The following is a 24,970-nucleotide window of genomic DNA, read 5'->3' on the forward strand; positions in this document are numbered from 1 at the left end:
ACACACACACACACACACACACATATATATATATATATACACACACACACACACACACACACACACACACACACACACACACACACATATATATATATACATACACACACACACAACCTTTTTAAACTGGTGATATGTTGACGATTTGTCACCTAGCGTAAAATGTGACGCTTTGAGAGTGAGAACGTGTTGTCTATCGCTAAACGACAATAGTATAAGTGACAGAACTGATCATATCAGCACCACACTTGAACTATGCAGCTGATGTTTTTGTTTGTCATTGTTATCCTGCTCGCATACTGTTACTGATATAAAGAGTGTCAGCCCCACAACTAAAGCAGACATCTTATCTGCACTTAATGTTAGTCTAAGAAGCCAAGTAAGATAGTGAGATAAGATAATTATGATAAAATGCAATAAACAAAAATATTCCTTAAAAAATAAAAAGAAACACCTCAGTGGTTGCTTGGACTCCTGCACCCACCACTTATCTAACTGCACTGACTTCACCTATTAAGAATACGTCTATGAACCTGACCTTGCCACCATAGCCTTATCCCATCATTAAAGAAGCTGTTCAACTTGAAATCTGTCTCAGGTTTGAATGAGATAAAATGGCTCAATAAATTAAGACTTTCACTGTTGTTCAGCTACATTCACAAGTGCAGTTACCATATTGAACATCCCAAGTTGTTCAGAAATGTCTCTTGGAGCCATAATGAACTCAATAAGAAGAGGAAGTCAGGCATTTGGATTTTACAGAATAAAATTAATACGATTTAATAATTTTTCAGGATTTTTACTTATCAAACTCCTTCTGGAACATCAATATTTCAAAATACAGATCAACGTAAAGATGAAGGGAATAAAAACTAACTTAAATGAAAGGGACCTCTAACAGGACTCAGGAAGGAGCAGCCATCTGCAGCAACCAGTGGAGAGATGAGAGGGGAAGAAGGAGAGAAAAGAGACAAGGATAAAATGCATAATTCATTCTAATTTAATAAAACAGTCCTTGACGATAATTCCCTTCTAACTCTGTAGTATGCATAGTTTTTGCAGGTTCTGCCGGTTCATACTTTTGTGATCAGCAATGACTGATGCAGCTTACTGAGCAGTCCTATAAAACATAAAGATATTAGCGGTGACTTTTTTCATATCAACATTTCTTCAGAGGATGTTCTTGGTCTCATTTGCTGAGATAAGGCAGATTATTTATGAAACTATTTCAATCTGCAATAATTGGACTGCAACTTATGATGGAATAAAGTACTAATTTGAATTAAATGTTCGGTCAAATGATGCTGAGAATGGTTATTAAAATTCTCTCTTCATCTGGGTTTTTCTACTTTAAGGGTGACAATGATTAACTATGAAGTGACCGTGTTCACTGGCAATCTGGCCTTGGCCTCCACTTTCAATAACGTCTACATTACACTGGTCGGGACAGATGGAGAGAGCAAACGCATTGATCTCACAAGCTGGAAACCATCTTTCTTCAGAGGGCAAGTGAGTCTGAAACCCCTCTGCATATTAAAACTATTTAAAACTACATGTGATGTGGATCTTTTGTTTTTATTTTTGTTTTGTTTTTTCCAGGTATCTCATTTTATTGTGTCCTGCCCCAAATCCCTTGGAAAGCTGGTGATGATAAAGTTAGACAAACAGAAAAGGTTTCTCCAAGACTCTTGGTATCCTGCCAAGGTGGAAGTGAAATCCCCTAAAAACAAAACCTACCACTTCCCCATCTACCACTGGATTACTGACAGTGAGGTCTATTGCTTCAGAGAGGGGACAGGTTTGTGGAAATGTGCTTGTCTTATTTATACGTTTCAATGACACCCAAAAAGATAACCAATAAAGAGGCAATAAAGGTGATCAAGCAAAACTGCAATGATACTGTATTTTAAAAGATGATAATATACTATTTTTTATCTTTTTCAAATCTTTTATGAAGCTCTCAGAATCTTTGATGACAGCAACAGTCATCTTGGTGGGTGCAGTCGGCAGCAGGAACTTAAGCAGCGACAGAAAGTCTTTTGGTAAGAAATTAGAGTATTTTTACATTTTGCATCTTAACATTAAGTTGCCTGAAATCAAAATTTGGTGTATATTAATGAAATATGGAAACAAATAAATATCACATAAAATCCACCAGGATTTATAAAAAATATCATGTAAAATTTAAGTGTGTTAGGTTTATATATAATCTTCATTGAGACTGCAGATACATTGGTAATTAGGCTCTCCACTCACCACTCTGTTATCGCTATCGTGCCCAGCTGGGATGTATATGCACAGGGGATACCGCACTGCATTAAGGGAAACAGCATTCAGTCTCTGCCCTATGATGTCCATTTTTCCTTGACCAAGACAGCAGAGATGAAATACACTGCAGTCACAGGGTGAAGTATTCATGTCCTGTTACACATCTCTTTTTATCTCTACACATCTAATGAAATTATAAGCATCATAATAAGTAATGTTTTTCTTTTCTAGACTGGTAGAGTTGGAACTGATTGAAATGGCTGAGTTAAAGAAAAACTGGACTCACATAGATGATATTAGTCATCTTTTATGCGCTCATCGAACTCAAGTAACAGGTAACAAATCATCAGAAGTTCATTCACTCAAACATTGCTCATACTTCACGATGTTATATAATAATAATAATAATAATAATAATAATAATAATAATAATAATAATAATAATAATAATAAATTTTATTTATGAGCGCCTTTCAAGTCACCCAAGGACACTTTACAATAGGATAAAACACTTAGTAAAACAATGGCAGAATAAGAACAATAAAATAAAAGCACAAGATGAAATTAACAAACAGTGGATTCACAGTGAATATTCAGATTTGGACAGATGAGTTTTGAGTTGGGATTTAAACTGGGGGAGAGAACCAATGTTTCTTATTTCTGGGGGCAGAGAGTTCCACAGCCTGGGAGCAGAGCAGCTGAAAGCTCTGCTTCCCATGGTGGTGAGGCGGAAGGAAGATACAGTAAGCTGGATAGAAGAAGAAGAACGAAGTGAACGGGCAGAACAGGTGGTGGTTAACAGGTCAGAAAGGTAAGGATGAGCGAGGTTATGAATGACCTTGAAGGTGAGCAGAAGAAGTTTGAAAATTATCCGGAATTTCACAGGCAGCCAGTGAAGTTCCTGAAGAACAGGGGTGATGTGCTGGTAAGAGGGGGTTCTGGTGATAATGCGAGCAGCAGAGTTCTGAACCAGTTGAAGCTTATGGAGGGATTTTTGGAGGAGACCATGCAAAAGAGAATTGCAGTAGTCAATACGGGAGGTAACAAGACTGTGGACAAGAATGGACGTAGACTAGGTGGAAAGAGAAGGAAGCAATCTGTTAATGTTACGTAGATGGAAGTAGGCAGAACGGGTGAGATTATTGATGTGAGATTTATAGGAAAGTGAACTGTCTAGGATGACACCAAGGCTCTTAACCTGAGTAGAATGGAAAACTGTGGAGTTATCGATGGTAAGTGAGAAATGGTTTGCCTTCAAAAGGTTGGATTTGGTGCCAATAAGGAGGATATCAGTTTTATCCTCATTGAGCTTTAGAAAATTAGAGGTACACCAGGATTTTAACTCGGATAGACACTCTGTAAGGGAAGAAGGTGGGAGGGAGGAATCAGGTTTGCAAGAGAGATATAACTGGGTGTCATCAGCAAAACAGTGAAACTGAAGATCAAATTTGCGGAAGATGGTACCTAGAGGGAGGATGTATATTATAAAGAGAAGAGGGCCTAAAACTGAGCCTTGGGGTACACCAGAGGTGACGGGGAATAGACGAGAGCGGAATGATCTTAGTTGAATAAACTGGGAACGGTCGAGGAGACATGATTGAAACCAGGCGAGGGGTGTGTCAGAGATGCCGAGAGAGGAAAGTCTGCTTAGAAGGACAGAGTGAGAAATGGTGTCAAAGGCTGAGCTCAGATCTAAAAGGACGAGAATGGTGAGAAGACCAGAGTCAGCTCCGATTAGAAGATCGTTAGTGACTTTAAGTAGAGCAGTTTCGGTACTGTGACATGAGCGAAAACCAGATTGAAATCTCTCGTAGATGTTATTATTAACCAGGTGTAAATGAAGTTGAGCTGCAACCACTTTTTCGAGTATCTTAGAAATGAAGGGTAGATTGGAAATCGGACGGAGGTTGCTAAAGTTGTTAGGATCTAAAGAAGGTTTTTTCAGTATAGGAGTGACTAGAGCAGTCTTCAATAAGGAGGGAACGATACCGGTGGTGTGAGAAGAGTGAATGATAGCAGAAATGAGTGGGAGTAAAGAAGAGAGGCAGGATTTCACAAGCCCTGTGGGCATGGGGTCAACATGACATGTGGCAGGCTTTGATTTACATATGAACTCGGAAATATCAGATAAATCAGGAAGATGAAAAGTGGAAAACGGCTCAAAAAGGAGAAAGGTTCTGGAGAGGGCATAGACACAACATTTGATCTGAGTTGCTGGTGGATGTTATTGATTTTCGTAGTCCTGAACAGCATCAAGGAGTTGCAGGTTTCAGAGGAATAGAAGTGTGGTGGTAAAGCGTTGGGGGGTTGAATTAGTTTGTTGAGAACTGAAAACAGAGTCCTTGTATTACCCTCATAAGAACTGATAATACCAGAGTAGAAGCTTTGTTTGGCCTTGTTGATGGAGTCTTTATACTGAAGTACGTGGTATTTATAGATTTCTGAATCAACAGTTAAACCAGATTTCTTATATTTACGCTCTATCTGCCGAGCTTTGGCCTTCAGAGCTCGGAGGTCAGAGGTAAACCAGGGAGCAGAGCGAGCGAAGGAAACAGAGTGGGTTTTTACAGGAGCCAGAGAATCAAGGACAGTGCATAGACAATTATTATAATATAACAACAAATCATAAGGAGTAGAATAGAAGTCCGGAATCTGAACATTGTCCAAACTGGTAGTGAGAATGTCCATATCAATGTTCTTGATGTTGCGGAACAAGATGAGACGGGTTGGCTTGGTAGAAGAGCAGCAGAGAGTAAGGTTAAATGAAAGGAGGAAGTGGTCAGTTATGGGGATTTCAGTAGCAGAAAGATTCAAGGGAGTAAGACCAGAACAGCAGACCAAGTCCAGGGTGTGTCCTTTAGAGTGAGTGGGAAAGTCGATAAATTGTTTAAATTCAGAGCCTTCGAGACAGAAGGAAAAGTCTCTGGTGAGCAGAAGGTCATTATTGTCCATGTGAATGTTGAAATCTCCCACCAAGATCACATTTGGGGAGAGAGATGAAAGATGGGTTAGTAGATTAGCAAAGTCACTGAGGAAGACAGGGTTAGGTTTGGGGGGGCGGTATACAGTAGCTATGATGGTGGGAATGGGTCCAGTCAGCTCACATGCAAGGACCTCTAGAGAACTAAAGGTATCAACGTTAACTGGCAGGACTTTCAAGTGCTGGCGAAAAAGGATTGCGAGACCACCCCCACAACCTGAGCAGCGGGGTTTAGAAAAGTAAACAAACCCCAGAGGAGCAGATTCTTTTAGCTGAGAAAAGTCATCAGGTTGTTGCCAGGTTTCAGTTAAGCAGAAAAAGTCAAACTTACGGTCAGATAGGAGGTCTTGGGTGAGAGGTCCCTTACTTGTCAATGAACGAATGTTTAGAAGACCGAAGTTGAGTGGAGTATCTTCTTTTTTGCTAATCGCGGTGGGCGCCCTGGGCAGGTGGGCTAGAGATCGATGGTTAACAGCCCGATCAGGGTTCCTGCGAGGGCGGCAAGTAGCAGACCAGAACGATTTAGTTCCATTGGAGTTATGGAAAATCCTGCGGGACCCGCGATGGATGTATCTCCGGCGAGGCTGGAAAGTGATGCCGGGTGGTAGTGGAGCTCCGCCGGCGACGGGAGCGATAGCTGCCCGCGAAGGCGCAGGAGCTCAGCGGCTGTATAGCGGAGCAGTCCAGCCGTAGGATGGTAGACGAGCATCAGGAGAATCCAAAATAGTGCCGACCAGCTCAGGAACATCTTGGTCCACATCTTCGATTATGTGGAGGAAAAGGAGCCAAGCCGGCCCGAGCAACGAACAGGTAGGCTAAAATAGCTCAAACAGTTACGCTAGTGCAGCTCACTGAGAAGAAGACGTGAGAACACATTCAGCTGAAATAACAGAAGTTGAGGACAAGCGTTGCAAGTCAATCTCTGGCAGAGATCGATCTGGTCCTGAGTGTGAATGTTCCTGTTCATTCAAATCTGAATCCAAATAATCCAATTAATCCAAATAAATCCAAATAATCGAAAAATGTACCGGTGAGTACACCGGAAATCAAATATATTCAACTACACTTAAAAACAAGAATGGTTTCGAGTCTGTTTCTTGTGTTGATTTTTGGACTCTTAGTCAATGTATGTCAGTTTCCTGTTTATTATTCTAGTGTTTGAACGTTTTGATCATTTTTAGTCTTTTTCAGTTGTGCTTTTATCATACAAGTAAATCTGAGCATTAGTTCTTGTTGTATTTTTTGACTTCCTGTTCACAGTTCAGTTTAAAATGAGCTTTGAGTACAAACCTAGATTGCTCTACTGTTAAAATATTAGTTTTGAATTCCTTATTTGTATAGCCTGAGAAATGAATAACCTCACAGGACACAATTACTGGGGTTCTTAATGTGCAGTCTTTTGTTTTCGGTGAAGACAGAATAATCAAAAATGGACCAGAGAAATAAAAGAGGTAAAATAAATGAAATATATACAAAGAAGAAATATGGCAGTGGCCTCTGGATTCCACAGCAATATTTCAGCTCACCTGGATACTGGAGAACACATATGATATCACAACTTATCCCCTACACACAGAAAATAGCCGCCCTAAGGTGCACGTGCAGGTCCTTTGCATCATTGATTTCTTGCCAATGATATCACCTTTTTGTAAAAAACAGTAATTCCCAAGATGCATTTTTTCTAAGTTTTGGTAAAACTGCAGTAAACTCTTAAGCACTGCCCCCTGGTGACCAAAATATGCAATGACACAAATCACCAAAATGAACAAATTAAAGTGCACACTACATGCAGAAAACAGGAAACTGTGTAAACAATGAAATTAAACTACTCAATAACATTTTTGTTTTAACATAAATATAAACAAAGAACATGCATTCAAAGAAATTTTTAGAGCTCTTTTTTCACCTTAAACTGATATTTTTTTAAACTAAAGTAGAAAATATTATTATCTGTATACTTGTACACTTGGCTACATTTGTATTAAACCACAGTTTATTGTTTGAGTTTGTAATCTTTTGAGTGTTCAGCTCCCTCAGTGTGTTATTATCCGCCCCTCCTCTGCCTTCTGTTCATCCTCAGACTCTTCATGTTTATTTTATTCTGTACTTGATGTTTGGCCATCTGAATTCAGGTTTGGGTTGTTCCTTTTTTTTATTTTGTTTTCATTTGTGTCCAACATCAGTTTGACTTCCTGCATATGCTTTGTGTTAGTTTTCACTTGTTATGTGTGTTTATGTGTGTGCTTGTGCATAAATAGGCCTGACCTCCCTGTAGACTTTGCTGGATCATCTGCTGTTAATCCTCTGTGCGTTTCTTTGCATGTGATTTTGAAGTTACCTCTATCTTCATCTTAATGCAGTGATCTGTGCAATCCATCCTTTTCTGACTGTGAACTATGGTTTCAGAGTTGGAAGTTCCAATTCTGAGCCCAACCCCTTTGTACTAAGCTGTAGACCACCCCAGTGCAACTTAGTGTTTGTTGCAGCTAGAAGTTTTTTAACAACAGACAAAGGTTTTTGGAGATCAAAAAACTTCCTTCAGGGAAATCCCCAATTGTCCCTGTGTCATCGGAGATTTCTGGGCACTATGTTGTCTTTAGGTAGGATCAAAAAGTTGATTCTGTTCATCTGGACGTAGCGTTTTCAGTGGGAGAAATGTTTCATCACCCATCCAAGTGACTTCTTCAGGCTCAGCTGACTGCAGATTTCCACAAACTTATAAACAGTACTTTTGCACCGCGACTGTTCATTAAGTGGTCATGACAATTTGCATAGTAATGATCATGATCAAGGAACTGAGTCAGCCAATTGTTCATTCAGTGGTGCTAGTTTCAGTTATTGTGCAAATGTACTGTTTAGTTGGGGAAACCTGCAGTCAGCTGAGACTGAAGAAGTTATTTTGATGAGTGGTTAAACGTTTCTCCCACTGAAAACGCTATGAACAGATGAACAGAATCAACCTTTTGGGGATGATATAGCATGCATCAAGACTCTTTAGGTGGTGATTCCTGTATTCCAAAATCAAGTAAAAAATATTATTTTTCCAGACTTTGTTCATAAACATTGGAAGGGAGACTCTTTATTTGGCTATCAGTTTCTCAATGGTGTCAACCCCATGTTGATCCGATGCTGTAAAGCACTCCCAAAGAACTTTCCTGTCACTGGTGACATGGTCTCTCTCCATGGTCGGGGAAGTCTGGCAGACGAAATGATGGTAAGTGTTTAATTCTCTTGAACTAATGATGACTGGCTGATCTTACTGGTACATTCACTTCATAATTGTAATATTCAAACTGCATGCATGACATAAAATCATCAGTAATGCTTTCTGGAATTCCAAACAGAAGGGCAACATCTTCCTGTGTGACTACAAGCTTCTGGATGGAGTGCAACCAAACACCATCAACAAAAAGAAGCAGTATCTGATGGCTCCTCTTATTCTGCTTCAGAAAACCCCTGATAATAAGCTGATGCCAATTGCTATTCAGGTGAGTTCAACACTCAATAATACTAATGCTTGACAAAGTTGACAAAGTCAAAGGGTGCATCTTTCATCATCTTACAGTGCTGTGATTCCATTCCCCAACTCCCTGAACAGCAATCATGGCTGTAATTCAGTGGTCACGACACTTTGCATATTAATGATCAAGAAACTGACCTCGCAGCCCATCGTTAGTCAGTGGTGCTAGTTTCAGTCATTGTGCAAATGTACTGTTTATAAAGTTGGGGAAACCTGCAGTGACTGAAGAAGTCACTTGGATGAGTGATGAAATGTTTTTTCAGACCTGAATGATTTAGCATGCATCAAGAGGGCACACTTTCTTCTTAAGATGCAAAAAAACCCATAAAAGGCAAAGCAAAAAAGAACACAAATGGATTTCTAAAAAGAAACAGAACACACGGCAGAAAACTAAACAGCAGCAATGTTTGTAGCATTATTGAAATTGGGCTAGCTGGCATATAATGGTTTGCTACGTGGTGGCTACCTATAGACCTATGGTTAGAAAAATATAAACAATAGCACATTGAGGATGGAGGATGAGCATCAGCCCCCCCCCCCCCCCCCAAAAAAAAAAAAAACAAAAAAACAAAAAAAACAAAACAAAAAAAGACAATGTGAGGGTCCCCGATTTCCCTGCTGGGAGAAGATACTGAACATTGCCTAAATTTGAGTCAAGAGAACATCTGAGATTATCCATGCCCAATCCAAGGTTAGCCAGTAATATCTAACTACTACATATTTTGGATGACTCACTATGAGAAATTGAAAAATTACTGATCCTGAGCTCTGACTCTTCTCTGAAGCATTCAGATATTTGGTGTATTGGTAAACTGTTAGCCCATTGACTGTAGTTACATCATAAGGTTTTAAAAACTGAGCTTGAACATGTGCTGCATATAAATGATGCTAATAAAAAACCAGAGAGGTTGCCAATTACCCCAATGATGAGGCTTCATTATATTAAATAAAACAAGATACAAAGTGTTACAGCACATTAAAAAGAGCAGCCTGAATGAATGCATTAAGACCTTGGGCCCAGAAGTAGGGAAACTTACAGAATCAAGGGGATAAACACCACATCTTACTGAGACACATATTTCTGAGAATATAAGCATCCGCAGGAAGTTTCTACAAAAGCATGAGCAGAATCAATCAGCTACAGTGTAACCAATACAGACTGAGGAAGCAGCGGCATAAACATGACTCCTACCTGTGACAGCTACGGAAGCCACATGAGCAGAGACCTGGATGTATAGGGCAACAGGTAAGTAAGAGAGGGATGCTCAGATAGCAGCTATTTATAATGTGACTGCATAATTTAATTGGCCATCAAAAAAGCAATCAGCAATACATTATTAAACGAAAAATTAATTCTGCTAAACTCAAACAGTATGGGATGAGTTTAACTATATGCCAAGCGTCCGGAGCGGGACACAGACAAAAACACTTAACCCTCTGAGTCAAGACCCAGGAACATGACAAAACTCACCTAAATAAGTAACCAAAATATGGTTATTCATCAAATAATGAGGATAATAGATCAAATGCAATGAATTAAAAGCATATCTCTTCCTTCTTCTTCAGCTAAAGCAGAAACCAGCAAAGGACAACCCAATCTTCCTTCCTACTGATTCTGAGTATGACTGGTTGATGGCCAAAATCTTTGTGAGAAGTGCAGATTTCAACTTCTATGAAGTCAGTGTTCACCTGCTACGCACACACCTGCTGGCTGAGGTTTTTACAGTCTCACTGCTGCGTAACCTGCCCATGGTGCATCCACTGTACAAGGTAACTGAGGCTAAACAGTCTAAGTCTTTTGTGCCTTGGAGTTGAATATAGCACTAACTAGTGCCAGTCAATTTCTCAAAAAGGAAAAGATGTGGAAAGTCAATGCAGCAGCACTAATGTAGTGTCCAGTTCCTCTGGCTCATCACTTCTCCATCACTCTGCTTAACAGTTAGTACAAGGTCTTTGTGCTGACAAAGTGCATTGTGCATTGTCATCAAACATCTTTACTTTAGTCTCATTTGTCCAAAGAACATTATAAAAATAACTCAAGTTGAGAAAAAAAAATCAGGAACTCTCAAACAGCCAGAGGGAGAACACAAGGCACCAGAGACAAAAGACCACCAAAATAAAATGGGAAAAAACCGAATGCATGAACAGAAACATAGACTTGAAACAAAAACAGAAAGGTAAACAAACACTGAGACGAGAGTGACTTCACAAGAATGCACAAGGAACACGGGAGGCATTATAACAGAAATATGAGATCGAATATAAACAAAACTAAGACCTGGATAACAAAACTGAGAAGTCCAGAGAAAACAAACAGGAAACACAGAGCTGTAATAAAGGACTGAACTAAAAAGAATTGCGACTATACTGAGACCAGAATCCTAAAACAAAGATAATCCAAAATACAATGCTTAAACAAAATTCAAAAACATCTCTCAAAACCTCTTGGCTTTGTGCATTTCATCAGCAGCAACTGGGTGCCACTGGCCCTCTTATTAAGAGGTAGTCAAAGTCAAAGTCAAAGTCAACTTTATTGTCGATTCTGCCACATGTACAGGACATACAGAGAATAGAAATTGCGTTACTCTCAATCCCTAGATAAATAGCAAATGAACATTTAAATATATTTAAATATAAAAGTGATTAAAAATGCAAGTAAAATAATTAAAAAGTAAAAATTTAAATAAATACAATTTTACATATAACAAGAAAGCTATACAATATACAATATAATGGGTAAGTGACATTGAGTGTAAACCAGGCAGAGTAGTGCAAATAGGCAAATAGTGCAAATGGAGATTTAGTAGTGTACGGTAAGAGAAAGTGTAACAACAAAGTCTTATGAGGTAATGGCAGTCCAATGCTCCACAAAGTGACTGGTAACTGGTGCAGGCCAGTGAGTGAGTCAGAGAGTGTGTGTGTTTGTGTGTGTGTGACAGAGTTCAGTGAGACCGTGGAGGAGAGAGGGGAGAGGGGGCAGAATCGGGAGGGAGTTAAGCTTCCTGACAGCCTGATGGATGAAGCTGTCCTTCAGCCTGCTGGTCCTGGCCTGGAGACTCCGCAGTCTCCTCCCCGACGGCAGCAGCTTGAAGAAGCTTTGCATTGGGTGCGTGGGATCAGCCGCTATGCAAAGGGCTTTTTTAGTGAGACGGGTGCTGTAAATGTCCTGGAGGGAGGGGAGAGAGACACCAATGATCCTCTCTGCAGCTCTCACTATGCGTTGGATGGTTCTATGACAGGACGCATTGCAGGCTCCAAACCACACAGTGATGCAGCTCGACAGGATGCTCTCGATGGTGCCTCTGTAGAAAGTGTGCATGATGGGGGCTGGTGCTCCTGCTCTTCTTAGTTTGCGGAGAAAGAAGAGACGCTGCTGTGATTTCTTGGCCAGTGCTGTGGTGTTGTACGTCCAGGAGAGATCCTCTGTGATGTGCACACCCAAGAACTTGGTGCTGCTCACTCTCTCCACAGACGCTCCGTCAATGGTCAGAGGAGCATGTTGGGTGTGCATTCTCCTGAAGTCCACAACAATCTCCTTCGTCTTCTCCACATTCAGAGAGAGATTGTTGTCAGCACACCACGTGGCCAGGCGTCTCACCTCACTTCTGTAGTCGGTCTCATCCCTGTTGCTAATGAGACCCACCACCGTTGTGTCGTCCGCAAACTTGATGAAGAGGTTGGAGCTGTATGATGGAGTGCAGTCATGGGTCAGCAGAGTGAAGAGGAGGGGGCTCAGCACACATCCCTGCGGGGCCCCCGTGTTTAAAATGATGGTGCTGGATGTGTTACTGCCGACCCGTACTGCTTGAGGTCTTCCGGTGAGGAAATCCAACAGCCAGTTGCACAGTGAGGTGTTGAGCCCCAGCTGGACCAGTTTTTGAATGAGCTGTTGGGGGATTATGGTGTTGAATGCTGAACTGAAATCTATGAACAGCATTCGAACATATGAGTCATTTTTGTCCAGGTGTGTGACAGTGTAGTAAGAATTTCACAAGACTGCATAGAAACCTGTTTAAAAATTCTTTTTCACATGACTGCGTTGAAATCATCAAATAAGGAAGGAAAAAGTTATTTTCTTACTAATAAATTTCTCCCTTTCTGCCAGCTTCTGATGCCTCACACTCGCTACACACTTCAGATTAACGTCTTAGCTCGGCAACTTCTAATATCTAAGACGGGAGTTTTGACTCGGGTACGAAAAGACCAACACACTGAACAGACCAAAACCTAAACAACATTTTCTTTTTTACTATTGTGTACAGTATTTGCTTCTCACTTGTATTTGTTGTATCTGTTCTCTAGTATGCAGCTTCTGGTGGAAAGGGTGTAATCACAATCCTGCAGAAATCGTTATCCTCCCTGACCTACAGCTCCCTCTGTATCCCAGATGATATTGCAGAACGTGGGCTGAAAGATGTACCAAATTTCTACTACAGGGATGATGGATTGAAGCTTTGGGAAATCATCTTCAGGTTCTCTAATTCTCCCTCTGAGTGCTTACTCGGGTCAACTTTATTTTTAGCGTTTTCCATTAGGTGGTATACCAGATACTTTGTTTAGTACCTACTCGGCTGGCGTTCCAAGCAACCTGAGTTGATCTAAAAATGTGACATCAGTAGACTGCAAAAATCAAAACTTCCATATTTGAAACCTGGAAATGAGGGAAAGGGCAACACAAAACCCAACACCGTGGTTTCCTCAGTCTGACAAAAAGAAAAGTCAGAGGGGCAGTATACCATCGCCTTGACATCCTCCATTGCTTTGTTTGTGTTGAATACATATTACATAATGGGAGCTTCTGCCACATTGCTCAACCCCCCCCCCCCCCCCCCCACCCATCCACCCACACACTGTACTCATTTGCGAAGGAAAATGACCAAGACAGAGTAGAATCAAGTCGGTAAAAGGGGAAAAGAGGTATTAGTCTAACTATCAGGTTAGGCCTAATTGGTCAGTTTGTGGAGCAGTGGGGAAAAACTCACTTTTTTTTCAAATAAAAAGCCTTATCAGGATGCTCATGTGTTAAATTTGGGTCAAACAGTTTATTACAGTATGGTGGTAAATATAGAGCTATGTCTAGAAATATATGGAGTGTAACAACATTTTTATAATATTGTCTTACTACACCACAGCAATGGATTTTAAATCAGTCCATCAAGATGTGCAGACTTTCAGCTTTAACTCTAGGGGTTAAGCAAAAAGTATTGAACTAGCTGTTTATACATATTTTATACATGTTTAAACATAGTAACTTGTTGTCAGGGGCTTAAAATTAATTTGAATAACTTAATTTTAAACACAGGTGCAGATTTTAATGCTTGGGTCCATTGCTGCCAATGACTGCCTGAAGATGAAAAGCCATGGAGATCACCAAATGCTACGCTTTCTCCTTGAGATGCTCAGGCCTTTACCACAGTGATCTTTAGTTGCTTCTTGTTTGTAGGTCTGTCTACATTCACTTTTGTCTTCAGTAACTAAAAAAGCATGCGCTGTTGGCTTAGGATCAGGTGAAGGCTGTGGTTAAGGAAGAAAATCTAATTTCTTTAGCTTAAAATAGTTCTGGGTTTCTTTTGTGATTATCTATTTACACTGTGAAACTGTCTGATCAGTTTTGCAGCATTTAGCTAAATCTGAGCAGCAAGCACAGCTTTATACATTTCCCAACTCATTCTGGTACTTCTATCAGCAGTCTTATCATAAATACTAGTGCTCTGGTTCGGTTGGCACCAAGGTTATTATTGTTAACGAATACTAACGAAATAACAAAAACTAGAAGTGAAAAAACATTTTCGTTAATGGAAATAAAACTAAAAACGAGACTTTGCGAAAAAAAGGAAAACTAACTAAAACTGTAATGAGTGTTCACAAAACGAACTAAAATTAATTGAATTTATAGCAAAAATGTGTTTAGTTTTCATTGATGTGTGTGTGTCATACAATAGTCAAGGGTGAAAATGAAGTTTAGTTTCCAGGTTTTTCTCTTGCTGTGTCTCATTATGCCAGCAGGTGGCAAGTACGTTAGTCAAATCGTCTGTGTTGCTGCTCCGTCCACGCGCAGAATCATGTCAGGAAAAGTCAGGAGAAAGCGCAGAGGTCCAATTTGGGATTACTTTGAATATGACTGTGTTTTGGATAAAGCAAGTGTCTTGTAGTGGAAAGCGACAAATTATGAGTAGGGATGGGTACCGGTGTCGGTTCTGACATAAACGGTAGTAACCAGACCGAAAAGCAGTGCACATTTCGGTGCTTTATTTCGATGCTTTTTTTTCCTGAGCTGTGATACACTTCTAGCCAATCATTTTACGTTTCCGAGGATAGTAGGTGGGCCAGTTACGTACGTTCCTTTAGAGCAAAGCTACAGATTAAAAATGCCCAAGGCGAAGCGGTCAAAAGTCTGGCTGTACTTCACAGCAAAATATGCAAACTCAGCAGCCTGCAACAAGTGCTTTAAGGTGATACTGTGATACTGTCAAAGGAGGTAACACCTCAAATCTGATGAAACACCTGGCGACGCATAGCATTTTTTTTAAAAGCCCAGAAATGTGCCGTATTTGATAGCTTGCTACGAGACCTCACACCGAGCACATCTACTGCGGGTGGGTTGCCTGTTATGCAACATCCCCCAAAAACACGAAGAGGAGAGTCCTGGCCCCTAGTCCTGCCAGTGTAGCAGAAATGATGAGGATGATGATGATGATGGCAGCAGCAGCCGTTCTTCTCTGCGTGAGTAGCTTAATGTTGTTCGTGTGTAATTTACGTTGAGTAGGCTAACCACGTTATTACATTAATGCATGTAAGGTGAACTAGCAAACATCATCATAGCTACATGCGGCTGTCCTCTTGTTTGATGGCAGATACTCCCTTCACCCTGGCCAAAAAGGCTAAAATGACCAAAGAAAAAGTGGAAAACAGTTAAACATGAGAGGTTTTTGGACCAATTTTGTGTTCTCCATTCTTTAAGCACCGGTTTGAGCACCGTTTGAGCACCGGCACCGTTTAAAAAGTACCGATTTGGCACCGGTATCGGATAAAACCTAAACGATACCCATCCCTAATTATGAGGGACATTTCTATAAGGAAAAAAATCCCACAATCCTTAAACTGCACTTGAAAAGCTCGCACAAGAAGGCTAACCTAGCTTACCTTGAGAAGGTAAGGGAGCACACTCAACCCTAATCCCCAGAAACAGAATCTAACCCCAGGCCAGGCAGTGTGATGCATCCCGAGACAACAGGACGGGGATATCTACACAACTGTGTGAGCCTTCAAGAAGTTTATCAATTCACTTGAACCAAAATATGAACACCCGGTGCTGCAAGAGTTAATAGTCTCATTCGGGCTAAGATATACCTTTTATAGTTCAAATCAAATCAAATCAAATCACTTTTATTGTCACATCACATGTGCAGGTACATTGGTACAGCACATGTGAGTGAAATTCTTGTGTGCGAGCTTCACAAGCAACAGAGTTGTGCAAAATACAATAATATAAACAAGTTGCCTGGTATCAATGGTTGTTCATCTGCCCTAATTTATTTATTTATTTATTTAAAGAACCCATAGGTGGGAATGTGAGTTGTCTGTCTCTGCGTGTTAGCCCTGCGACAGACAGGCGACCTGTCCAGGGTGCAGGGTATGGTAGCTGGAATAGCAACATACCCAAGGATAAGCAGAAGAGCATGACTGATATGATGAAACTGGGATTTTGTTTCACTTAATTATTGCAAACAAAACTAAAACTATAACTGAAACTAATCAAAACTAAACTGAAACTAAGGATTAAAAAAAAAGACGAATCTAGCAAACAATTGGTAAAAACTAATTAAAACTGATATAAAATTGAAAATCTGAAGTCAAAACTAAATAAAATTAAAAACTAATGAAAATTGCAAAACTATTAAAACCCTGGTTGGCACCCATAAATGCCCATGCTACAACGCTGTCAATCAATCAATCAATCAATCAAGGCTTTATTCGCCACGTGCAGAGTTCAGCTGAGACAGTGTCCTTCGCCCTGTTAGGCTAAGTAAACAGTCTTCCAGCCAGCCCAGGTGGCCTTGCGTGGACTGGGAAGGAACAGTCTAAACACAGTCATTATCAGGGTGTTTTTGTTTGGCTCCAGCCTTGAGACTGCAGCTGGCGCCGAAAGGGTATCCGCATGAAGTGATGGTGTTTTTTACTTTAGTGCGAACAACTCATATGAATTTCAAAGCTGTTCTAACAGTCCAACACTGGTCTCTCAATCTCCCGTTGGAGAGCCATGAGCTTCTCTATGATGTTATCAAACTTGCTCTCCTTGATGTTGTCATTCTTGTGCTCAAAGAGCCAATTCTGAGAACTCACGACCACAGTGAGCTTCTTCAAGATGTAATCCAGTTTGCACTCAGAGATCTTATTGTGAGTTCTCATTGAGAAAGGGGTGTCAATTGCATTTAGGGACCAGTTGATCAAATCCATGATTCCACTTTTAGGTTTTAGAGAACAGACTGTGAGAGAGTGTTCCAGGGAAAAGTAATACAAAAAACACGAGACTAGACAAGGACATAAGAGGCTAAGCAGGGAAGCTAAGGGAGAGGAGGAGAGGAGAAAAGTGCGACCGCCTTCGTCAAGAGCAAGAGCAGAAAATGTTTGGCAGATGCTTTGGATCAAGAACCGTTCCATTCCTTCTCTGAAGGCCATCTTGTAGTCTAATGCCCTGCTTTCTGATCACCAGCCTCTTCCTTGGCCACTGCATGGAGTATGCCTCAACAGCTGGTTCCTGGTTTTTCCTGCCTTGTTGTTGCTGGCCACCATGATAAACTGCCCCACTCCACCCACTGGCTTTTAGACCACCTGTGAAGCCTCTGCAACTAGCCATTGCCAAACCTCTGGAGGGGTCCAGTCTCCTTGACCGTCACTAGCCCCCTATCAAGCCACAGGAGGGGTTCCATCTTCTCTTCTGGTCTCTTGTCTCGAGGCCATCCACAAGGACTGTGTCTATTATTGCAAGCCTCTAGTGTGGCTTCCCCACCTTAGCTGGTCTCCTTCTCAACCTCCAGAGAGGTTCTCCTTTGCTACTCCTCCTTAAGGCCAGTCCCCAGAACTGTCTCTCACATTATTCCTCCTCCAGACCGTCCATTTGGGACTGCATTCAGACTCAATCTCCCTTTGTGTTTTTTATTTGTGGCTGTGTAACTGGATGTAGAGCAACATTTTGGAAAAAAAAGAAAAAATAGAACTCAAATCTATTTGTTGTGGTTGAGAATGGGTTCACTGGCATGCATTAAAAAATCCCTCAGGAGATTCTGATACACTTTTTATTACATTTTTTAAATCAAGAAGAAGATAGATGAGCAAGTATGGTTATTGAAGTTATAATTAGAAAACTAATTTCTTTCTATCCTTCTAGAGAAGTGGTTCTTAACCTTGTTGGAGGTATCAAACCCCACCAGTTTTGTATGTGCATTCACCGAACCCCTCTTTAGTGAAAAATAAAATCTGATTTTTTTTTTTCAAATTCAAGACATAGATGTGTTTTTTTACTGGTGCACACAATGATCCGTGCATGAACATCACCTTGTTCAAAGAACAATACCAACACAATGAACAAACTTACAACAAATTACATACCTGCAAATCAGTGTGACTTCTGCTGTTGCCTTTGAGAGACCAGTTCAGATATGCGTGGCTTTACCTTGGCAAGTGCCAGTCTCATGTCATTTTCACAGCAAAGTCTGTTCCTTTTCTTTGTTTTTATGTCCAGCATCCTCGAAAAGGATTGCTCGCAAAGATATGTTGTAACAAATGGCATAAAAAAATCCAGGGCTTACTTAGCAATAACTGGATACTTGTCCATTTGTCGACACCAAAACTTTGAGAGCGTTGTTGTTCTGAAGAGTTGCTGTTGAACCTGGCTCTGCTGAAATTTAATGATTTCGTCAAAGTATTTATCATTGACATCTGCTGTCTAATCAGCAAAAGTGAATGGCTGTCTCACCCATGCTGGATATGACTCTCTCGTAGGAAAATATCTGTCGAGAGACATTGCAAGCTCATCTAAGTGCGTTGCAATAGTTTGCTTCAGTTCCGTGAATACAGAAATATCTCCGATTCCAGACACATCTTCGATCTTACTTACACAGTTGTCCAGAAGGGGGAAGTTTGCGAAGTTGTTGTTCTCTGTTCGTCGTTTCCATAACGGTAGCTTTTTTTGAAAAGATAATCCGGCTTAGATTAGCAACGTCTGTGCTCTCATCGAGTTGATGGCTGAATTTTGCTGGGCTTGAAATCAGATCTGCGAATACTTGAGCCAAGATGTCTTTACTCATGTCTTCTATTCTGTTGCTGATGGTGTCATTTGAAAGAGGAATTTGGAATCATTTACCTTCGGCCGCTGTTCAGAGTATCAGATTCGACATCTTTAATGCAGCTGGTTTCACGAGTGTTTCACCAATGGTGTGTGGCTTGCCCTGCTTTGCGATCAGGTAAGCAACTTCGTACGATGCTGTGAGGATCGGTTTGTTAACAGATACAAAATTCAAGAGCAGGCAGAGTGGGCCTTTCATCGAATCTGTCTCTCTTCATCCTTGAATTCAGCAAGTGTTGTGTTCTTGTATTCAATGTCTCCTTGCAGCTTCAAGAAGTGTTCCTTTAGTTTTGCTGGTGCGAGACTAGAGTTGTTCAACTTGGCGTTGCAAATCATGCAGAGAGGACGCTCACTCCCATCCCGTTCCGTGATACATGTGAATCCATATTGTACATATTCGTCCAACCACTTTCTTCTTTTTCCCGACATAGTTAGTATGGATTAAAATATTAACAAAAAAATCACACGAACTACTACCACGACAGTCACACGTTGACTACTGCGCGCTAAATTCCGCCAAGCAGTGTAGCATGATCATCTGCAGCCAGTGATGGCCAAAAGGGGCCGTGTCATCACAAATTTACACGATAATTCGGGTGTGTCCGGACCCCGCGGTGGAGGCTCTGCCGAAGCCCTGAGACCGACTCACCGAACCCCTATGGTTCGATCGAACCCAGGTTAAGAACCACTGTTCTAGAGTTAAGGGAGTTTGATAAACAGGAATAGCCAGGCTGTTTTTCAGGCCTGTGGCAGCACCAAAACAACCGCTCCAAAATAGATGACAATTAAATCATTGGAGTCTAAAACGCCCTGAGTAACCTTTTCAGACCTCCAAAAAATAGTTAGAGTCCTTTCACACTACCATTGATCAATGGCAATGTCACTTTACTTCTTAATGATCATGAAAGTGACCTGACAGCCCCCAACACATGTGATAGTCAGTGGTACAAGTTTCGGTCACTATGCACAATTATTGTTTGGATGAGTGACAGAGCGATTCTCCCACTAAAAACGTCACAAGAAGATGATCAGAATCAGCTTCACGAGGGTTCTTATAAGACTTTTGTTTTTAGGTTAAGGTTAGGGTCTAGTAGACTTGAGGTACTCCCATGGCTTGGTTTTCTTGAAAACAACCTTAAAAAATTCATACCCTGCCTCCTTTACTGTCATCCATTACTATGTAGAAAATAAAAGTTTTCATATAAAAAAGATCCAAAGGTTGGGGAAAAAATAGCACATTTTATACACATTAACAAATTTTATGGTCTAGTGTGTTTAAGAAATCTGTATTTAAATTGGGATTGTGCTTCATTGCTTATGGCTCTATATTTCAAAGGTTTGTGAAAGAAATTCTCACCTCCTACTACAAGACTGATGCTGAAGTCCAGAAAGACTCTGAACTGCAGAAGTGGATTCAGGACATTTATGAACATGGATTCCTTTCACAAGCAAGCACAGGTGAGCTTTATTTTGGACTTACTCTGCTCATTTAAAGCTCTGTGATTTTAGATTTTAACTCTACTAGAATTTAAATGCCTGATTTGCAGTTCAAATATATAGATCCAAGTCGTTTGGTCCATGATCTATTCGAGTTCACAGGTTATTGTAATACCTACCAAAAAAATAACATCAAAGTACAGAAGCAAAGTTATAGCTTTTTTTCTGTCATTCACTGGCTATAATGCACAAACTAATGAGAAATAAAATCCTGTAAATCAATTTAGGACAACTGGTTCTCATTCACCAACTATTATTGACCACTAAGATATACTTTGTCAATGGTGTGGCCCAAGTTTTTGACCAGCTCTAAACTATCTTACATTTTTATACCATAACTAAACTTAATGATGGCATTTATGTTTCAGTGGTAAAGGGGTGCAAGAATGCATTCATTTTCTGAACATCACAGTCCAAACTAGAACTTTTATCAGTACAGATTTTAGTGAATGTGAAAAACTGCCTGTAAAAATGACAAGAAGATGACCTTGACATTGAGCAGAATTTGGGTGAAAACCCAACGTGATTTACGGTCCCACAAATGTGTCCGTCTGCGTACATGTTTCAGTTTAGAAACCACTGCAAATAAGCTCCCATGCAGTCAACCAAAATCCCATAAGCAGTTTGCTGAGCATGAATGGCCATGGTCAAATTCTGATTGGTTCACAAGGGGCTGGGAAACAGAAGGGGGAGACAGCAGAAATGTAGAAGAAAAATCAAAGACTAAAAATATAAAATGAACAATACAGACACTGGCTGTGGTGGAAACATTTTTTTTAACATTTTGATCCACTTCAGCATTTTGTATGTCATAACTTCACTTGTCTCTTCCACTGGCTAAAAGATCAACAACAGCAAAATCAGGAGTACCCTACTTCCTTGAAAACAACAGGTAGATGCAGGTAGATGGGCAGTCTGTTACTGCCTGTGGATTACCTTTGTGCTACTCCCACTTTAGCATTAAAAAAAGTGTAAGTAGTGTTTAGTTTAGTAGTGATCCCTACTATTGGACACTTTACCCCATCCTAAAAAATGTGTGAATCTGAGCATTTAGAGCAGTTTAAAGTTTTTGGCATATTTGGACTACCTATATATTATATACACTGACCAAAGCATGATGTGAGACTTTATTATGATAATAGAACTTTATGTGCACCTACAATATTGTAATTTTGATACAACTTTACTTTGGTTTCCCCAGTGTATTGAAGTAATGCCATTTCTTTTTGTTCTGATCATCAGGAATTCCACAGAAATTCAGCACTGTGGATGAGATGGTCAAGTTCGTCACCATGGTGATCTTCACTTGCTCTGCCCAGCACTCAGCTGTCAACTCTGGGCAGGTGAAACCTTCTAACATCATTTAATTTCATTTATTTAGGTTGTAATAGTTTAAGGCCATGCAAGAACCTTCAAGACCTTAAAGTGGTAAGATTAACCACCTTACAATATATCAGAAATAAACTACAATCACTTTACAAATTTCAATTGCTAAGCCCCAAAAGGTTGATTCTGTTCATCTGGACGTAAAGTTTTCAGTGGAGAAACGTCACTACTCCAAGTGACTTCAGTCTCAGCTACCTGAACACATCCTGGACAGGGAGGAACACAGGGAGTCAAGGAGGCCATTTACACAAGAAGGGAAAAAACATCTCTGAATCGAGAAGGAGGCCTAAGGGTACATCTTTCACCGCCTTACAATGCTGTGATTGAAGCCATTCCCCAACTCTCATTAAATAGTGCTCATGGCCATTGATCAATGGTCTTAGATCAGTGGGCTTTGAAAAGTTGCCTTTGATCAAAGGTCATGACAGTTTGCATATTCATGATAAACGAACTGACCTCACATCCCTTTCAGTTGCACTAGTGTCAGTAATTGCGTAAAGGTTGGGGAAACCTGCAGTCAGCTGAGACTGAAGAAGTCACTTGGATGAGTGACTAAATGTTTCTTCCACTGAAAATGCTACATCTAGATGAACAGAATCAACCTCAATTTACTTACCTGGATGATATAGCATTATTCAAGACATTAAAGGCAAAGGAGCATTGTTTAGTTAGCAAAATAAATTATTGCCAACTCCATGAATACTTTTCTCTCAATTTGGGAAAACACTTCAGTTAACAAGTGTTCCTTTGTTAGTGGCAGGATAATTTATAAAAGGTAAGTATACTTAAGTCCTAAGAGAATATTAATTTTAGAGTCTGGCTTGACTGATGATCTCAGGTCCATCTTGCTTTTCACATTAAATTTTTAGTGATGGCTGAAGCTCAGGTGGTAGAGCAGGCTCCGTACTAGTTGGAATTTTGGTGGTTCAAACCCTGTCGAGTTCGAGTTTGTATGCCAAATATCCTTGGGCAAGATGCTAACCCTAAGTAACTCTATGATGCATCCAGTGGAGTGTGAATGTTAGAAAGCACTTATGGAGACATAGGAAAATGTGCTTTGAGTCTCCAGGAGAGTAGCAAGTGCTACATAAGAACCAGTGCCCACTCACATCCTGGGCCATTTGACCTAAGGCTATGTCCACACGAATGCGTTTTCAAACGAAAATGCATCGTTTTCCAGACTGAGCCGGCATTTTCCTCAAGGAAAAACACAGTGTTTTGGAAACGCTCTCGAAAATGGATACATTTCAAACTGGAGGTGTCCTGTCGCAGTGTGGGCGCTGGAAAACGCAGACTTTCTAAAACGATGACGCATTTTAGTCATGTGATGCAGTCATGTGACCAATTGAACAAAGGGCATTATACAGCAGTTGTTTTGATTGCTCTCAATTTTAACAGCCCTATTAAAGATTAATATCAGTATTTACATGCTCCAGATAGCTTTTCTTCAAATTGTTTAATTCTCACTCGCTTTTGTGCTTGAATATAGGCGTTTTTGGCCATTTCAATGTGGATGCACAACTCTTTGAAAACTACTGAAAACGGTAGTGTGGACACAGAGCGTTTGCTATATGTGGAAGGAAATCGTAACCTAGGACAAGCTGATGGCATAAAATGTAAGCACAACTCCTCCGGTTTCATATGCAAAAAAAAAATTTTGCGGTAGCTTACGTGTTTCCAGTTCTACAGGGATTTAAAAATAGTTAAGCAAAATGGAGCGTGCCCACTCTGACCAATTTAAGATGGTTAAAGTGTCTGGGAAGGAATCTCAAAATTGGATTATAGATGGCAGACAGTTGGTGTCATAAACCACCACCTCTGTTCAAGGATGATCATCCACAGTGGACAAAGATGAATTCTTTCATTACTCATCTGTCTTCTCTGTCCAAAATGCGAACATTGGCATCCTCAAAAGAGTGACCTTTGTTGTTCAGATGCAGAGGAACATCTTGAACGTCTTGCCTGTCGACGTGACTCTTCTATGTTGTCCCATGTGTTTATGAAGTGGCTGTAGAGATCAAAAGAGTTAGGGTTGATGGTATTCACATTTTGGACAGAGAAGACAGAGATGGTTTGAAAGAGGAGTGAAAGAAGCCATCAATGTCCACTGAATGACCAATAAACAGGGGTGGTGTTGGCTACCTACAATGCAATCTTGAGATCCCTTTCTAGTCCAGTCACCTTCATTCAAGCTCTTAAAGATCTCTTCATCAAATATTTCTAGTTTTTGGGTCAGCAATTTAAGGATGCACTCTTTTCCTTCATGTTTGTCCTTAATCAAGTTAGAGCCTAATGTGTATTACACCCCTTGACTCTCCAGGCTTGACCAAACACCAATATCACACTGCTATGTGCTTCAGAGCCTATTAATGACCTTTCCTTTACTCCTTCAATGTAGTATGACTTTGGGGCCTGGATGCCCAATAGTCCTGTCACCTTGCAGCTTCCCCCACCAACTAAAAAGGGGAAAGCAAGTGAAAAAAGCATGATAGATACATTCCCCAATATTCAAACAACAGTTCATGGCATGGCCGTCATGTGGCTACTCAGCAAGCAGTCCTCTGACTCTGTAAGTGTTCAAGTTATGTAATGTACATCAAAATGTCAAATTCAAAAGTCATACAACTATGCATTTTGAGTGGAAGAAGCAAAACATGCCAGTGATCTCATATCTATCTCATCAGATCTTTCTTGGCCAGTACCCAGAGGAGCATTTCACTGAGGAGGTTCCCTGCCAAAAAATAAAGGATTTCCAAGTAGAGCTCAAAAGGCTGAGTGCAGAGATCAAAGCCAGAAACTCAGTGTTGGACCTGCCATACACATACTTGGATCCTGACGTGACTGAAAACAGTGTGTCCATTTGAATATTAGAAGGCAGCTTCTCTTCCTTTAGTTCAGTAACAAAAACAGAAAAGAAAGTGAAGTTTGAGCTCTGCCTGAAACTCATTCTATTGATTTAACTTTAGTTTACCAG

At 40.5% G+C, this 24,970-nt stretch overlaps 1 protein-coding gene across 1 annotated transcript; it reads left to right on the forward strand.

The window, feature by feature from the left end:
* Nucleotides 1-1,362: 1,362 nt before the first annotated feature.
* LOC146680617 (hydroperoxide isomerase ALOXE3-like) lies at nt 1,363-24,860 on the forward strand. The gene is made up of 14 exons (XM_085447912.1): nt 1,363-1,509; nt 1,600-1,798; nt 1,958-2,042; nt 2,283-2,405; nt 2,500-2,603; nt 8,296-8,462; nt 8,593-8,736; nt 10,335-10,538; nt 12,874-12,960; nt 13,071-13,240; nt 20,450-20,571; nt 21,853-21,953; nt 24,395-24,565; nt 24,681-24,860. The coding sequence occupies exons 1-14, from the start codon at nt 1,363-1,365 to the stop codon at nt 24,858-24,860; spliced, it is 2,004 nt and encodes a 667-aa protein (XP_085304038.1).
* Nucleotides 24,861-24,970: the final 110 nt, after the last annotated feature.

Source organism: Copadichromis virginalis, linkage group LG23 (assembly GCF_057382275.1).
Source record: "Copadichromis virginalis isolate Kocher_CV1m ecotype Utaka linkage group LG23, C_Virginalis_male_GT1.1, whole genome shotgun sequence".
Classification (NCBI taxonomy): Eukaryota; Metazoa; Chordata; class Actinopteri; order Cichliformes; family Cichlidae; genus Copadichromis; species Copadichromis virginalis.

Coding starts and splice junctions, on each gene's coding strand:
- LOC146680617 (XM_085447912.1), top strand. CDS start 1,363: ATGATTAACTATGAAGTGACCGTGTTCACTGGCAATCTGGCCTTGGCC. Junction 12,961..13,070: donor AGACGGGAGTTTTGACTCGG/GTACGAAAAGAC, acceptor TCTGTTCTCTAG/TATGCAGCTTCTGGTGGAAA. Junction 20,572..21,852: donor CCTTTCACAAGCAAGCACAG/GTGAGCTTTATT, acceptor TCTGATCATCAG/GAATTCCACAGAAATTCAGC.